Source organism: Littorina saxatilis, linkage group LG12 (genome assembly GCF_037325665.1).
Source record: "Littorina saxatilis isolate snail1 linkage group LG12, US_GU_Lsax_2.0, whole genome shotgun sequence".
NCBI lineage: Eukaryota > Metazoa > Mollusca > Gastropoda > Littorinimorpha > Littorinidae > Littorina > Littorina saxatilis.
In genome coordinates this window covers 57,387,826-57,405,701 of record NC_090256.1, presented here as the reverse complement: position 1 = coordinate 57,405,701, position 17,876 = coordinate 57,387,826, and the positions used below count along the sequence as shown (strand labels likewise).

Genomic DNA, 17,876 nt, shown 5'->3' with positions numbered 1-17,876 from the left:
CTCCCAAGCTGCGGAACTCTAGAAATAAAGAGCTAAGCAGTAAAGACACCGGAGCGCCATGCTCCGATGCCTAAAAGAGGGAAAGCAAGAAGAAAAAGAAGTCAAGAACGTGCTTAACTGCCCCCCAACCACATGTTCGTTTGGGGCAGAATTAGTAACAGACATAACAGTATTACATGCTTAGTCCGAAACAACAACAAGTACCAACGGTCTGGTAGATCCATGACATAAGCCTTGCCATGTTGTATCACTGTCAGCCATGCTGATCAACAAAATGGCAGCCAAACGATAAGTTACTGGAAAAATTTACAAGTCCAAAACGGACGAAAATTCAGCAACTACAACGAAATTCCTGTCAAACGAATGACCAAAAAGGAAAGAGCTTACCAACTAACAAAGCAGAAGGCAAGTAACAGGGGTGTACCTTAACTTTTTTTGCTACCGGCCCAAGTCAAAAATTGAACCGGCCCCCCAAAATCCCAACCGGCCCCCAACCTGCCGGGATTTCTTACAACCGCCCCAGCGACTCGTCGCGTGCTAACCACATACACAAAAGACGTACATTCATACTTATAATGCATACATGTGGATTTGCACTACTAATAACTACCACAAACACACACAAAACTTGATGACTAAAGTGCTTTGTTTTAATATAAAGATAATTAACCTTGTTTTTATAAAGAATTTAAAATAAAAGCTGCCACAAAGAAACAAGAAATCAAAACCACATTCACACCCTGTCACACAATCACACACTAAAAGTTACCCCCTTTATGTACCCCCTACCACACAATTTACAAAGTAATTTACTATGGAACTCTACTTACCACATAAACACACACTACAAAAGAGTAAATCAGCATTTTTTTTAATTTAAATTATGTTTTTTGTTGTGTAAAACCAAGTATAAAAAGCTGACTACAAAACAAAAAAATTCTAAGTTGCTTTCTTGTTTTGTTTCTTTTTCTTTATGTCTGTGTTATTAATATTACTGTTAGATCAAGCAGAAGTATAAAAGTTGCATACCAGCCAAATTTACCACAGCTTAAGTCATAAATAATCAAAAGCATTATATTTCATTTCTATTTCCTAATGAAAACAAACAGATGTTCAGATTTCCTGATCCTAGAATTGTTCACATGTGATCTTAATGCTTTTGATTCAGCAGAGTTGCATCCCTTGTCCTATTGTTGAAGGTCTGTCTTTTCTTCTTTATCACATATAGTGGATCGGGTTGTTTTTTTTTACTTCCTTAGTTGAAGGGAAATAATTGACAGCAGTAGTACTGTCACTACTTGTACTAAGTTGGTCAGCAAAGCTGGTGTTAACATATTTTGGAAAATGGTCTCAATGAGTATCCCTGCAGTCAATGACATAATTATACATTTCCCAGAAACTGGATCAGTGGTACATAGCAGGCACATCAAAGGAAAAATACAGAGGGCTAGGGGGAATATGTTTGCTCTGGATGGGCGGTCAGATCAAAGGCAGATGCATTGTAAAAGCTGGTTGGCCTTGAGACCTGTGTCAATGACCGGTACTTGCAATCTGAACACAGCTGCCTGTCGAGACACTGACCTTCTTACTCGGGGTCAATGACCGAGTTTTTATCTGAGAGGAAACTGTTTTACAACATGTGAAAGTCTCTGAAGGATTGGTGAGCGCAGGATAAGATATAAAAGAGGGGGTGAAGTGAATAGCGCAAAGAGGGGGGGACGAAGGGGGGTTTAACTATTTTGACTGCTGATGCAATCGCCAGCGGCTCGTGGCACTGGAGGGGTGATGACACGGTCAAGTGAGGCGGAGGGGGGTAGCTGTCTAGCCAATGTGTCTGGCCTTGATTGGTGGTAGTCCTGAGTCCTTCTGAAAGTGGCGGAAGGGGGGGGATGAGTGGGCAGTAGAGAAGTGACAGATTTTGAGATCGCCCGCAGAGATATTTGTTCGCCGGCCGTGCCGTTCCGATTGACTATGTTGCCTAACAACTTTGTGCTTCAGCGAAATTTGAACTCGCCAGGCGGGCAATTTTAGAGGAATTTCGAACCCACCCGACGCGATTTGAAGTCGCCGGGGGCGAGCGGGCGAGCGCCAAAACTCACCCCTGCAAGTAAGAAGGTAAAATTAGGTTTACCTCACCATTACATAGGCCTTGCCACATTTTATCGCTGTCAGCCATGCTGAGCAACCAAAAATGTAGGCCAAACAATAAGTTACTGGAAAATTTAAAAGTCCAAAACGGACGAAAATTCAGCAACTACAACAACATTCCTGTCAAAATAATGACCAACAAGGAAAGAGCTTACCAACTAACAAAGCAGAAGGCAAGTAAGAAGGTAATACTATGTTTACCTCACCATTACATAGGCCTTGCCACATTTTATCGCTGTCAGCCATGCTGAGCAACCAAAAATGTAGGCCAAACAATAAGTTACTGGAAAATTTAAAAGTCCAAAACGGACGAAAATTCAGCAACTACAACAACATTCCTGTCAAAATAATGACCAACAAGAAGAGCAAACGCTCGATCGAGTCACTTTCGCAGTTCTGAATATTATATGAGGCATCAGATGGACAGGAAGAAATTGCTATTCACAACACAATGAGTCACGTTCACATAAAATTTGAGCCCGGTCACTTTTATAGTTTCCGAGAAAAGCCCAACGTTAAGTTGTGTGTTGCCGAACAGAAAAGGCTAGTTATCTCCCTTGTTTTTCTGATAACGTTCGTAAAAGGCTACAGATGTAAATACTTTGATGTAAAGAATAATCCTACAAAGTTTCAATCACATCCGATGAACTTTGTCAAAGATATAAAATGTCTAATTTTTCCTTTGACGCTGACCTGTGACCTTGAAAAAGGTCAAAGGTCAACGAAACCATCGTTAAAGTGTAGAGGTCATTGGAGGTCACGACTAAACAAAATATGAGCCCGATCGCTTTGATAGTTTCCGAGAAAAGTCCAACGTTAAGGTGGTGTCTACGGACGGCCGGCCGGCCGGCCGGACAGACTAACACTGACCGATTACATAGAGTCACTTTTTCTCAAGTGACTCAAAAAGGAAAGAGCTCACCAACTAACGAAGCAGAAGGCAAGTAAGATGGGTAAGTGGCCGGTGGGTGTCAAACAAACACCAAACAGCACAGCCACGAGAGAGCAAAAAATTCAACAACCTTCTCCTCAGAGCTGAAAAAGTCGTATGATCTTGACCACGTGTTGAGGAGCGGTAGTGACGTAGTACACACCAAGGGGAGGTAACTCCCCTGTAGTCATTACCATGGCTCCATTTACACTTTTTGTGGTGGGGTTGCTTCCCTTTAAAATTGTTTAAGACGGGTAGCCTTTTCAGACCTTAGCCTTTTCAGACTGCGTCAATGCTTTATGTGATTCGGAGTAAGAATATGTAATTTAATCATAAATTCTTTGCAAACTCACCCATCAGTATCCTCTGGGTCAGGTGGTGGAACTAAAAATGGAAAGAAAACAAACTATGTATCAGTCAGGCATGGGAATTGAAAATTGTAAAAAAGGCTGAAAATGTATAACTGAAGACGCGAAGCGTCAAGTCGACGGCGCGAAGCGCCTAGCCTTACTAGGGGGGTTCGGGGGCATGCCCCCCCCCCGGAAAAAAATTTCTCCAAAGATCCCAGATGGTGCAATCTGGTGTCATCTGAGCTCCAAGTTTGCCATTAAATTCTGTTTTTAGAATCAGAGTTTTTAGTACCAATTTTTGCTTTTTTGAAGGAAAAAAATATATACATGTATTATATATGGTTTAAATTTGTAAAAAAAAATGATCTTTTGAGACAAACACTGAAACAGGAAAATGTAACTTGTAACACAATCTGTGCAATCTGGTTTACTTTCAAACATAAAAGTTCAAGTAACTGAGGCGGGCGGTAGCAGTGCGTGAAAAAAATACGGAAAGTTTTCGCTGGCTTTTGCGCAAAGGCAAAAGTAACCGGTGCTTTTTTTGTGTGCATCCCCCCTTTATTTTTTCGTCGGACACTTTTGCTTTTTCGGCAGAACAAACAAAAAATTCGGCGGACAATTCCCATGCCTGATCAGTCTATTACTGCTTCATTAACAACGTGCTGGAATACTATCAGACAAAAACAACAAATAATAAAACAACAAAACCAACAAGCAGAGATAAGAGAGAGAGAAAGAGAGAGAGAGATCGACAGATCGAGAAGCATAGACAAACAGCACTCAATCATACTAACAGTAACAGTAACACACACACACACACCAAAAGCCTAAAAATTAAAGGATGTTATTATAAAAATCCTTCTTAATACTAATAGAAGATTTTTGGAAATAATTCTGTCGGGTTTGTATGGGTTGTGAAAGAGTGAAAACCCGAAATGTTCTTCTGACCCGATCTGTGACTGTGAGGGATGATCCGATACAGTAATTTCCATTATCACTGCATGTATTATTCAAGCTTTGAAGACATACAAATGCCATGCACATGTATACACAATTCAGTGATTCCCTAAACAGTACACGTGTTACACTTTTATTCTGAAATCAAAACTTTCAGTTTCAGTTTCGTTTGAGATAATTTACCAGATGTATAATTCATTAATTGCAATAATTCATATTGATCAAACTCAAAGAACATGGTTGGCTTATGACGATACACACACACACAACTCTGATATTTTTCTCAGATTAACTCTAATACTAATAGTAATAAACCCCTCAATTCTAAAAATCCCTTCAACTGTTGAAACCATGTGGCTGTTGAGGTGCTTTTGGGATATAAAGGGGATTCAACTAAAGCAGTATGTGTCGATCCTTGCATTGAAAGGGGACTTGATCACTTTCAGCTTGTTTTTTGGGTGTTCTCTCATGACCAGTACTATTCTATCATTTATAGAAATTCAGTGGCATGTAAGAATTATAGACAACCCATAGCAAAATGTGATGACAATTTCAAGAAATACAAATCCATACCTCGGATCTCAGGCCAAATCCTTTTCTTCCAGGTGTCAATAAAAAATATCACCATCAATGCGACACTTATCACAGAATAAATCTGGACACAACACTTGGCCACAATCCTGCAACATATCAAAGAAAACACGGGCATTCAAGTAAGTAAGGTTATGTTTACATCATCAGCTGTGAAACACTGGCTGATGCCAATCATTCAATGCTATCAATCATAAAAATATGTCTTGCAAGTCACCAGGAACTTGAAAATCAGTTATTACTTTGACGAGCTGTAAGTACAGACACGCCAGGATAAAACGTAAACAGAAGAATGCAGCAACTCGGTTATCGATTCTATCCTTCTTACTCACTCAGTCACTGTGTCTGTGACTTACCAAAATAACACATGAACGATCACCAGGAAAACAGCGCTCCTTCGAGGATATTCCCACACAAGAAGAGACTGCAAACGCATGATCAGTGGCTCTACTGGGTTCAGCAGCTCTGTCAGTTTTCCTTCCATTGTCTTTGGCGAAACCCACAAATCTTTTGGCCCTTCCATTTCGATTCAATGACGAGCTTGTGTTGCGAATTGTGGGTCATTCCTATGAATGCATCCTGGGACAGCTCGATTCATATACTTCCGGCTCCCAGATTCCAATGCACCCAAGCGAACCACCGCAAATCTACGGTTTTGCACGTGACACAGAATGCTATTCAATAAGTGTTTTATTACATTTAGTCAAGTTTTAACTAAATGTTTTAACATAGATGGGGAATTGAGACGAGGGTCGTGGTGTATTGTGTGTATGTGCGTGCGTGTGTGCGTGTGTGTGTGTAGAGTGATTCAGAGAAAACTACTGGACCGATCTTCATGAAACTTCACATGAGAGTTACTGGGTATGATATCCCCACACGTTTTTTTCATTTTTTTGATAACTGTCTTTGATGACGTCATATCTGGCTTTTGTGAAAGTTGAGGTCGCACTGTCACGCCCTCATTTTTCAATCAAATTGATTGAAATTTTGGTCAAGCAATCTTCGACAAAGTCCTGACTATGGGATTGAATTTCACCTCCACAGCGTAACAATTAGTTAATAAGTTTGCTCATTAAAGTTGTCATTAAAATCGAATTTTCACCAACAGATTCAAAAATGATTGCATCGTATTCCCCAATTTCTCCTGATTTCAAAAACAAATACATATGTCATGTTTACTATAACAAGAAGGGCAAAGCCCATACGTCTCACATGCTTGACCTTGACCTTTACATGACCTTGACCTTCAGCTAAACCTAGCAATGACATCATACACTAAGAACTGCTTTACACATTTTTCCTACCAAAATACATGTGACCTTGACCCAAGGTCAAGGTCATCCAAGGTCATGCAACACAAAGCTGTTAATTCAAGACATAGGAAGTACAATGGTGCTTATTGGCTCTTTCTACCATGAGATATGGTCACTTTTAGTGGTTCATTACCTTATTTTGGTCACATTTCATAAGGGTCAAAGTGACCTTGACCTTGATCATATGTGACCAAATGTGTCTCATGATGAAAGCATAACATGTGCCCCGCATAATTTTTAAGTTTGAAACAGTTATCTTCCATAGTTCAGGGTCAAGGTCACTTCAAAATATGTATACAATCCAACTTTGAAGAGCTCCTGTGACCTTGACCTTGAAGCAAGGTAAACCAAACTGGTATCAAAAGATGGGGCTTACTTTGCCTCATATATAGGTGAGGTATTAAATCTCAAAAACTTCAGAGAAAATGGGAAAAATGTGAAAAATAGCTGTTTTTTAGACAACATTTATGGCCCCTGCGACCTTGACCTTGAAGCAAGGTCAAGATGCTATGTATGTTTTTTGGGGCCTTGTCATCATACACCATCTTGCCAAATTTGGTACTGATAGACTGAATAGTGTCCAAGAAATATCCAACGTTAAAGTTTTCCGGACGGACGCCGGGACGGACGGACGGACGGACGGACGGACGGACGGACGACTCGGGTGAGAACATAGACTCACTTTTGCTTCGCATGTGAGTCAAAAATGTGCTCAGAATTACAGAAAATAGGTTTAAGTAAGTACTGCGTTCGCGCGCTACGCGGAGACGAGCGTGACCCATCTCGGTTTTTCGATGTAGTTAGTCGAGACTATCTTAATATGGTCTCGGCGATGACTGTTTTTGGTGTTAATCTGTTACTTTGATGCCAACAGCTTGACTAAATGTTTTTATATCGCTTCACGCGACTTGTTTGTTTCTCTGTTTTATTTTTAATCGTTTTCTGGTAATCTTGAACTTTAGTGTGTTAAATTCATAGCTCAAGATCCAATGCTAGTTATTACTTATTTTTTATACAAGTCCCTGTAGTCAAGCTTAAGAACATTTGTCGTGAAATTAATTGACGGATTGAGCTCCAAACTTAAGCATAATTAATTAATTTGGTCATTTGTTCAACGAAAATGGCGAGAAAATAGATAGGTAATATCAGAATAATCCGCCATTGTAATATTTACAGAGTTGCCTCCCCTCCATCGATAATGGTGGATTTTGCTGTTTTCATTGAAAAAGACATGTAAACGAAATGCATCTGTACAGTTCATTCCGTGACTTCAAAGGTATTTAAAATGACTTCTCAGGCTTACAAGTGCAGGTTCTGCAAATCTGGAAGCTTAAATGCCTCTGAATTATGAGCTATGAATTTAACACACTTTAAGTTCGTGTACACTACATTGGGGTGTGCACGTTAAAGATCCCACGATTGACAAAAGGGTCTTTCCTGGCAAAATTGTATAGGCATAGATAAAAAAAAATGTCCACCAAAATACCCGTGTGACTTGGAATAATAGGCCGTGAAAAGTAGGATATGCGCCGAAATGGCTGCGATCTGCTGGTCGATGTGAATGCGTGATGTATTGTGTAAAAAATTCCATCTCACACGGCATAAATAGATCCCTGCGCCTTGAGTCCGAGTCTGGAGATACGCGCGCGATATAAGACTTCATATAACATAAGTTCAAGATTACCCGTTTTCTTCTTTTTTTTTTCTTTTTTTTCTTTTTTTGGGAATTTACAGTCACCTATATATGCAAATAAGTATGAGAATGCTTATTCTAACAAAAATAAAGATTTCTCTTCTCTTCTCTCGATCCTCTCTCTCTCTCTGTTCTCAAAGTATTGACCGAGTTCATTCAGTCCTATCTAATTCGTTCACCAACACCGTAAAGGCTCAGCCATTCTCAAAAATCAAGTGCCACCCAAGAACAAGTGTGTGTTCATGTTTACTTTTTCATATTTGCACGATCCTAAGGCAGTGGTTCCACGATTACTGTTCGTTTTTAATTGCACAAGCAGAAAATGTCGTCCTGCTATGCTAGAATAACCAAAGAAAAAATAAAGTGAAATTGTGTGGACCACATTTTGACAAGAACGATTTTAGAGTGCAAGAAATCATTCCGCTATTCACACGACACCTTTGTGAAAATAACCCACTTTGTTTTCGTAGATGACGTAGTAGGTTGATTTCCAAATGAAAAACTCTGATTTATTTTCATTAATTTAATTATTACTCGTGGAATTTGTCATTTAAAAACATATGCACCCATGAATTATTAAAAGTAGGGATATTTTAACGGAAGACGTCTAGTTTCTAATTTGTACAAATAAAAGCATACCATTTAAGAATATAATATTTTGTTCTTACAAATAAAGACTATAGATATCGATTGCACTATATTCCCCTCAAACTTAGAGAAAAAGGCAAGATAACCTACACACATTACCAAATTCGGGAAAATTTGGACGTTTGTTCAACCGCATCTGTTCTTAGTTAGAACATGTCTCAGATGGTTTACAAGTCACCTTTGGTTACCGCCACTTTCAAGTTCTGTCAGGTTTTGGCAGACTTTTTTGTAAAACTGTACCAGAGTTGTGTGTCCGAGACCAGCAGTATGCCGCGAGAAATCATAACATTACAGTTAGGACAATGTGGAAACCAAAGTGAGTTTGGCTTTGCTTGTAATCTTGAGCGTGTACTGTAACAAAATGTGACCAAAAAAAGAGTCACTCTCAGTACCAGCCATTGACTGAGGTAAACTGAAAGTCACACTCATATATATATCAAAGATGATTAAATCTGTCAAGAAATTGAAAGAATATATATATCTGTACCTTTTCGATTCTATAGTAATAAAATCTGCACGCCTCTGCTCACACACACACACACACACAGTGACACACGTGCACACACACACACACAGCAGTGGCACACGCAGAGAAGTTCTTGCATAATAATATGCAGTGTTTATGTGGCTTTGAAACTTGGTAGATTCTAGTACATGTACATACAACCAAAAGTTGATTTGCAATTGTAAAGTTTACACGGGTTATACGGGATTGCCCCATAGCAAGTCCTTGACTAGTATGCCGTCCGTTCCTAGCGGCCATTAGACTACTGGAACGGCAAGCTAAGTACTGGCGACCATATTCTACCAAGGTAACTTACTTGATACAAGGATCCCTTGCGGGTCGACTTCACGTCTGTCTGTTGTGGTTTCTCTGATTAACTGCGAACTTTCCTTTGTCGAGAATGTGCACGTCATTTCCATTGCGTCATTGCTTCCCTATATTATTTACGTCTGCTGTCTTGGTATTCACAACCCTTTTGATAGTCACGGTTTGTCTTACATTCCTCCCCGTTTTATCAAAGACCCCTTTAATTACGAATGATTATAAATATTATTCCAACCCAACTCCTACAGTTCCTCTTACACAATAAATGCATGAAATTGACTGAAATTTTTACTTCATGGCCAACCCAGCAACTGAGCAAGCTAGCTCCTACCAGCCGGTTTCTTCTAACCCGGTGGATCACTGGATGTTTTACTCGCCCCTGGTGATCGGGTGGAGGTGATTTGGCCATCCATACCTAGTCTGTGGACATGCAGGGTTCAGCCTGGGAGATAAATCATAAAGAGTATCCATCGGTCATTTGACCCACTCGATCAAATTCTGATGGGACATAGTTGTTCAATCAAGGTTTCAGTAGACGATTTTCGAAAATAACTGTCACTGTCAGGATAATCAGCGGTCTGGAGGAGTAGGAGCCCCTGACCGCAGACAGATTTTTCACAACATCCGCAGCAACTCCACGCCTCCAAGTTCCAACGCGCTGTATCCCGCGATTGGAACGAACAACTAACGCACAATATGTATCACTGTATGCCTTGCAGCGTGCGCACAATATGTATCACTGTATGCCTTGCAGCGTGCGCACAATATGTATCACTGTATGCCTTGCAGCGTGCGCACAATATGTATCACTGTATGCCTTGCAGCGTGCGCACAATATGTATCACTGTATGCCTTGCAGCGTGCGCACAATATGTATCACTGTATGCCTTGCAGCGTGCGCACAATATGAATTTGTTGTGGAAAGGATCTCTGGCACTTGTTTATCACAACTAGTTTTGATCGAGGTCACGAGGGTTTGGCTTGAGGTCACGTGAGTTTAGGAAAAGAGCCTGTGCCAAAAGGTGATCCTTAAAATGGGACATAATTCACATGCAAAGTTCAGATTGCAAACAGAGCTTTGCACTTTCATTTTTAACTTTAAGAATAGATAGTAATTTAGACTTGTAAAATTCTATATTTGACATTTCAAAGATAACTTGTACTTGTAGCATACTTTTTTGATTATGCCGGGACAAAACTTGATATTTGTGTGTGTCAACTGTAATGCAGGACACAGTACTTAAACTACTAAGTATTACTATGCTTAATATTTTGTTCATAAAATTAAAAGTTTAAAATGGCTCAAAATCACATTTGTACACATAAAGCCATTTTATTAAAGGCATTGTAAGCTAAGGAAGTATTGTAATAGCTCACATAACTGAGATTGCTGGGCTAAAACAAATTACGTAACCACTGTGTCCTCCGTTAGGATTTGACACACAAGTCAAGTTTATCACCTCACATATAAGCAGAAACAGTTTCATGGCAAAACTTAAACAAAGGAGCACTGTTGTAATTTATGGCATTGTCTATGTTTTCGTATCAAAACCTAGTTGAATTTCTATTTAGATTGCTAATGCTATAGTAAAATAGTTAATACTCATGTCATATTTGTGTGTCAAACGTAACAAGACCCAAAATGTTGCTTCAAATTCAATGCATATTAATTATTCACTTATTTTTAAAAAGATGTAATTTCAAACAAAATTAGTCATGTAATTTATACTTATAGTTTGAATCCCAAAATGAGCCAGTAGGAACCTACACAGGACAAGTTTTCACATTTATTGTGTCAACTGTAAGTGTAACCTGTCCTGGAGGACTCAAAAACTGTCCCGAACAATGAATAACAAGACTTAAACAAAAAGGAGACCACTCAAAGATGAGGGGGGGTGACTGGAAGCTTTATTCATGCTTCAATAAAATACCATAATAAAATAATGCAAAATGTCGCGCTTGAAATGAGATTAAAAGACATGTACATATTTTCACTGGGGATTTGCTGCGCGCATAATAAACATCCCACAGTGGCGCATAAATATCAAAACATAGTATACTCCACAACAGCAGGATGGATAATCCTGTCTTGGCTCACACAAACATACGCGCTAAAAAAAACACAAAGGAAAAACAACAACCACACACAACGAATTAATACTCAGACACACGCACATAATTATTTCTTTCTTGTAACATAAGCATAACCAACACCATACAACAACACGCATATAAAAAAAAAAAAATACATGCAGAGGCAGTTAATTCTTCATAATTATTAAAAATGGATAAGGCATTCCAGTCACACTAAGCTCAAAAGGGTGGGAGGGAGGGGAAAAATTTTTGTGTGCGCACTCGCGTGAGTTTGGCAGCGAACTGACGCAGTGGACACAGGCCTGTGTTCACAGCGACACGCGCACGTGAACTTGCTGATTCACTCAGCGTAGCGACAGCCGTGGGAGCTAAAGGCCTAAATACAGGCGACGTTAAACCCTAGTAGTTTAAAATACATTTCGGCGAAATTCCTATTAAACAAAAAGGAGACCACTCAAAGATGAGGGGGGGTGACTGGAAGCTTTATTCATGCTTCAATAAAATACCATAATAAAATAATGCAAAATGTCGCGCTTGAAATGAGATTAAAAGACATGTACATAGTTTCACTGGGGATTTGCTGCGCGCATAATAAACATCCCACAGTGGCGCATAAATATCAAAACATAGTATACTCCACAACAGCAGGATGGATAATCCTGTCTTGGCCCAATTGTCCAAATCCACTTCACTCACTCTACCTTTAAAGTCCCTTTAGTGCGCTGTCACAGATTAAAATGTCCCTTTTACGTTTTGACAGCGCACTGCATCTGTGCGATTGCGGAAGCGATCTGATCACCAGGGATGGCAATGTAAGCTAGGCAAGCGTATGAGCGCCAGTCTCCAACCTGGCGAATTGTCTCTATCGGAAGACCGACTTGATAAGCCCAGGAAGCACCCCCTCTGCGGAAACTGTGCCCGGCGTACTGCTTGGGATCAACACCTGCCTGCTGCAGGCACTGCTTAACTTTTGACACGAAGGACGAGGGGGTCAGGGGGGAGAAGGGGGGGTTGCCGGACGAGGCCACGAAGGCGGGGCCGTCGGGCGGGGCGTGGGGGGTAAGCCTGAAAGCTTGGAAAATCGCAGCGACCGGGCAGAGCAGAGCAGAGGGCATCCTCCTGAAAGTCAGAGTCAAAGTGCGATTTTTGAACTGAATAACCTTGGACCAACTAATGGTGATGCGCACAGCGTCTGGGTAGAACACACAGTCTTGTCTTCTCAAGTGTTTGGTTTTGTCAAACTTGCTCGCTGACGGCGCGAGTACATTGGACCGTCTAAGCATGCCGAAAAACATCACCAGGCATGCGGCCCACACTGAACAGTCAAAAGGGGAGCTAAGGTCCAGCTGAGATCTGATAGTCTGTAACAGCTCTGGCGTAATAGGCAGTTTTCGAGCAGGACAATCACCTAGGCCTCTTCTAATGCCTTTCAACACACAGTCCAGTGAAAAGTTGTTCTCTAGGGGGTTGTCAAGGCCCCACTCTAAATGAAGCAGTCTCACAATGTTCAGATACTGACGCACGGAAGTGTACTTTAGGGAGCGTGCCAGGAATACTACATAACGGCACAACGTTGCCGGTGACGCAGGCACAGGGGAGACCCCGATATGTTCACAAAACGTAATGTACGCTCTATAATGAGTCTGATACGTCTTTTTGGTTGAAGGCGCAAAGGTCATGGATTTATAGTCCCGAACCTCCTTATCTAAAACTTGGAGTAAGTTGTCCACAGAGTCTGTAATAAAACACAAAGTCTGTTAATAATCTACCAACCAATCCATACAGACAGTCCCTAGACATCAATTAATAATCTACAAATAACATAAAAACAAGGTAAAACATGACTGTCAAAAAGGGGGGTGACTAGCAGTTTCAGTTACCAGACACGAGCAATTTACGTAAGCGTTCGTGACCTCCCGACTCGTGAAGGCGGGAGACTGCGTCTGCAACGACGTTCCTGGCGCCGGGGTAGTATACCGCCTTCAACCGGAAGTTGTAAGTGGCCGACGCCCAGAAGACCCTGCGCAAGGACTGCATGACGAAGCTGTCTCTGCACGAGCCCTTGTTGATGATGGCCACCGCCGCCTGGTTGTCGGAGTGGACGAACACCTTCTTGCCCGCCCACAGGTGAGACCAGCGAGTGACCGCCGGTTCGAGGGCGAGCACCTCCTTGTAGTTGATGTGCAAAGAGGCGGCGCGAGGCCAGTGGGTCTGCCAGTGCGTGTAGACCCAATCGCCCTGGTTGAACGCCCCCGCCGCCTCCGTGCAAGCGTCGATGCTGATGGGCGTGGCTGGTCGGCAGTCGACTAGTGGCATGGTACCGTTGAAGGTTCGCAAGAACCTAAGCCACCAGTCGATGTCGAGGCGCATCTCTTTGGTGACTCTGGAGCGATGCCACGGGCAGCGCAGCGTAGCGATGCGATCGAGGAGCCGCCGAAGGTGAAAGCGGCCCCCGTAGATGCACTGAGAAGCCCAGTTTAGCTTCCCAGCTAGGCTCTGGAGCTGGCGTTTGGAGACCTTGGTGCTGGAGAAGACGCCCTGCAGGTCTTGCGTGAGGTCCTTCACCTTGGCGTCGGGCAGCTCCATGGTCATAGCGACGGTGTCCAGCGTGATGCCCAGGAAGGTTAGACGCTGGGTAGGGCCCTCCACCTTGGAGTAGTTGATGGCGAAGCCAAGCTGCCTCACTAAACGCATGAGGGCGTTCAGCGGGGCTTGACACAGCTCGGAGGTCTCAGCAGTCAGCAGGAAATCGTCCATGTAGGCGACCACACCCTTGTGGCCTTGAGCATGCATCATGTGGCGGATGGCTTGCGAAAGTTCGTGGAATACCTCGGGGGATCGCCGCGCGCCGAAGGGCAGACGAGTGTCTACCATAAAAGTCTCTGTTGGCGATCCCTCGAAGTTCCAGGCTACGCCTGTAGCCGGATAGTTGGAGGGGTGAATGCGCACTGACCTGTATGCGCTGGCCAGGTCGAGTTTAGCGAGATAGCAGCCTGGTGTGATGAGATCTACGGCATCTTGAAGCTTCTGGAACTGGAACGGCGAGCTGTGTGCGAAGTCATTTAAGGCGCTGCCGACGGGGCGACTGCAGTCGTGGATGATGCGCACTTTATCACCGTCTTTCTTGGGGATAGCGCCGAGAGCCGACACGATGGTGGGTTTGCTGTCACACTGCTTATAATGTCCGTGCTCAAGCTCCACCTTAATCTGCTTCTCCACCTTATGACGGGTGGCGCTCTCTGTCGCTGACTTGTAGTTTTTCTGGTACACGCTGTCGGTGATGTCGTCAACGTCGACGATGCTGAAGCCTTCTTTGACGCCTTCCAGGATGTAGTCTCTTTTGGGGTAGTCCGCGGGCAGCAGACGGTGCCAGGCTTCGTACACGAGGCCCGCTTCACGCACTGGCTGGCTCAGTGGCGCGGGGGAGCGTTTTTTGCAGACCCGAATTGCCCGCCGGAAGCTGTTGGGGGGTTGGTTTGGGGTGACTGGTCGCTGGGTGCGTTGGAGAGTTGGTTGTGGCGATATTTGCAGGCCTTGCCAAAGGAACACGAACCGCGTGCCTTAAACTGTTTGCACTCGGGAACGGCCTGCCGCTGCGAAACTGTTGGGGTGCTGCGTTGTGCTCTGGGCTCCATCTTCGCCTCCATGTAGGGCGGGTACGTGCCCCACGGGAAGCTGTGCTCCGCCTGCAGCTCACGATACTGGTAGTCGAAGTCAAGGACCGACTCCCAGCTGTAACGTTCGGCATACTCCATGACGTTGACGGTGTGGGCCAGGTAGAATTCGACGTCTTGGCGCGGCAAGGCCCCCGTCTGCAAAAGGTTGTTCATTAGTCTACAGTTCGCTGCCACCCACTCCTCCATACGAATGCCGGAGTAGGGGTGCTGATCGTCCGTGCGGACAACCAGTCGCTGCTCTGTGTCAACTATCAGTTCTTTCTTCTGCGATTGTCTTCTCTTCTTTGTCTTCTCAGTGAGAAAGTCAGTGATGTGAGCAGTTTTCTTCTTATGCGCTTTGATTGTGAGTGTCAGACGGGGGTCGAAACAGGCAAAACGATCGGCGTGCGGGGTGGACACTGTTTGTGGTTGATTTTGCTGTGGGTCGCGTAAAAAAAGTTCGTCAAAACGCTTACCAGCGTCCGTCAGTGCCGTTCCGTTTCTGATGTCTGCCATCGTAATCTGGGGGATGGAACTGGATGCACCCCCCTCGCCGGCTGTAAGAACTTGCTGAAGGTCATCGATGCCGGCTTGACGCGTGTCTTTTTGAAAAGTTCCAATCGCCGTGCGGAGAGCCTTGCGTTGACCAAGCGTGACACCCAGCGTGGCCATGTCTTCTTCTGTCAGCGTGGAGAGGAGATATTCAGACACAATGTCTTCCTTTTGCAACGCCTGCAAAGTCTTTTTTGTTAGACTGTTCGAATTACACCACTCTTCGAAGTTGAATTCCTCTCCCATCTTGGCAAATCGGCTTGTTTCTTGACAGCAGCGGAAAAATTTTTGTGTGCGCACTCGCGTGAGTTTGGCAGCGAACTGACGCAGTGGACACAGGCCTGTGTTCACAGCGACACGCGCACGTGAACTTGCTGATTCACTCAGCGTAGCGACAGCCGTGGGAGCTAAAGGCCTAAATACAGGCGACCTTAAACCCTAGTAGTTTAAAATACATTTCTGCGAAATTCCTAATCGAGACACCACCATAAAATATTTATCAATTTTTATTAAGAATATTAACCACAGGAACTGTGCAAAACGGGAAGCCAGTTTTTGGTGAGTTTTACATTTGTGTGTCAATCGTAACGGCCTGCTGAGGACACAGTATGTCAATCGTAATGGTTCTGTAATTGTAAAGAGGACACAGTACAGATATTTTATTTTGTAGCCTAAAATAACTACAGATACCCTTCAACCAAGTTATATTCAGGCAGGTGTGAATAAATCAAAAGTTTTCATTTTGAACTGTATTTTAACAGAATGGAAATAAATTCTTAATTTTATATGGAAATGGTCAATCATAACAAAAAAAACACAGTAATGATGCAATTTTTGAAATTTTAAAAATGACAGAGTTTTTCTTTTGTCATCAGGCTTCATTTCATAAGCTCTTTTCTTTGTATTATTAATATTAATGTATTAAAAGATCTAAAATATTTAATTGACTGAGAAAATGGCAGTCAACTTCTTAGATTTGAGAATTTGAGGACATAATCTGTTACAGCTGACACACCATTTTAAAACAACACTAACAGTATTAGTCTATTACTTGTCTAAACTTTGTTATGAACCTAAGTGGTTTACATTGATCTCTGTTGGAATGAGTTGTTTTAAAATTAAATCAAAGATAACCTCCGGAATATTGAGGCTTCTTGTGAGTCGTTCTAGGCGCAGACAAGTCCATTATAAGTTGTGTGTCTGTGTGTGTATGATTTGAGAACCCTCATGTGATTGGATTGACAAAACAAGACAAGAAATTAACACTTTATATGTTCTAATTTTTTTCATGCAAAGATTGTCTGTTTGGGATGCCAGGAGATGGTGCTGTCTTTTACTCTTAAAACGACAATGACACTGACAGTTTTTCATACCATGCATACTCTCCTGTTAGTGTTTTGTACCTTTTTTTTTTTTTTTTTTCTTCAAAATTGTAATCAATCAATAAACACGGTAACTGTGTGTTTTCTGTTTGTGTTTGTGTTTTGTACACTTAAAGTGGAGAAAAATGCATGATCATTTTATCAGAATTATAAACATTGTTTTGCTGTGTGCAGTTGGGATGGAATTCTGGAAGCAGCTGTGTCTGGAACATGGCATAAGCCCAGGCAAGTTGGCCTCCTGATAGTTGGCTCATCTATCACTTTAGCTTGAGTACTTTTCATGTGAAATGATTGGACTGTGTTGTATAACATTTATTTAGATTTTTTGTTACACTTACAGATTTTTATGTTACACTTACTATATATATAATGGCAATTTTTTGTTGATCTTTTTTATTTTATTTTTTTTTGGGGGGGGGGGTGCAGGGGCTGGTGGTGCGTGGTTATGTGTGTGTTTCACTTGACCTTGCAGTGAATTTGGTAGATATTGAAATTTGAACGTCCTTTAAGTCTTTCACCTTTACTCAGGTCCTTTTAAGTTGTAATTCTCAATTTTCCGGGACTACAAGTACAAGGCCTTTGGTGTACAAGGCACAACCCCCACTTTTATTAAAATTGAGAGAAAAAAATCCACACAATGCAGGGGTGTTGCTAGAAATTTTCATGTTGGGACATTTGGTCAAAACTGTCAGAGAGCTTTAGGACATTTCGGAAAATTTTCGACTATTAGTT

General features: G+C 42.4%; 2 protein-coding genes across 2 annotated transcripts in view; one reads left to right on the top strand and one right to left on the bottom strand.

Annotated features, from left to right (window-relative positions):
• LOC138982349 (reticulophagy regulator 3-like) overlaps positions 1–5,554 on the bottom strand; it is a 35,155-nt gene extending 29,601 nt beyond the window's left edge. The window contains exons 1-3 of the mRNA XM_070355599.1: positions 5,334–5,554; positions 4,960–5,066; positions 3,433–3,463 (exon numbers count right to left, since the gene is read on the bottom strand). Of these exons, the coding sequence (XP_070211700.1) occupies positions 3,433–3,463; positions 4,960–5,066; positions 5,334–5,500 (305 nt within the window). The 5' untranslated portion in view covers positions 5,501–5,554. The remainder of the gene's footprint in view (positions 1–3,432; positions 3,464–4,959; positions 5,067–5,333) is intronic.
• Positions 5,555–8,769: 3,215 nt separating this feature from the next.
• Positions 8,770–17,876, top strand: part of LOC138982347 (tubulin gamma-1 chain) — an 83,920-nt gene continuing 74,813 nt past the window's right edge. Inside the window, exons 1-2 of the mRNA XM_070355598.1 lie at positions 8,770–8,947; positions 17,319–17,369. Of these exons, the coding sequence (XP_070211699.1) occupies positions 8,785–8,947; positions 17,319–17,369 (214 nt within the window). The 5' untranslated portion in view covers positions 8,770–8,784. The remainder of the gene's footprint in view (positions 8,948–17,318; positions 17,370–17,876) is intronic.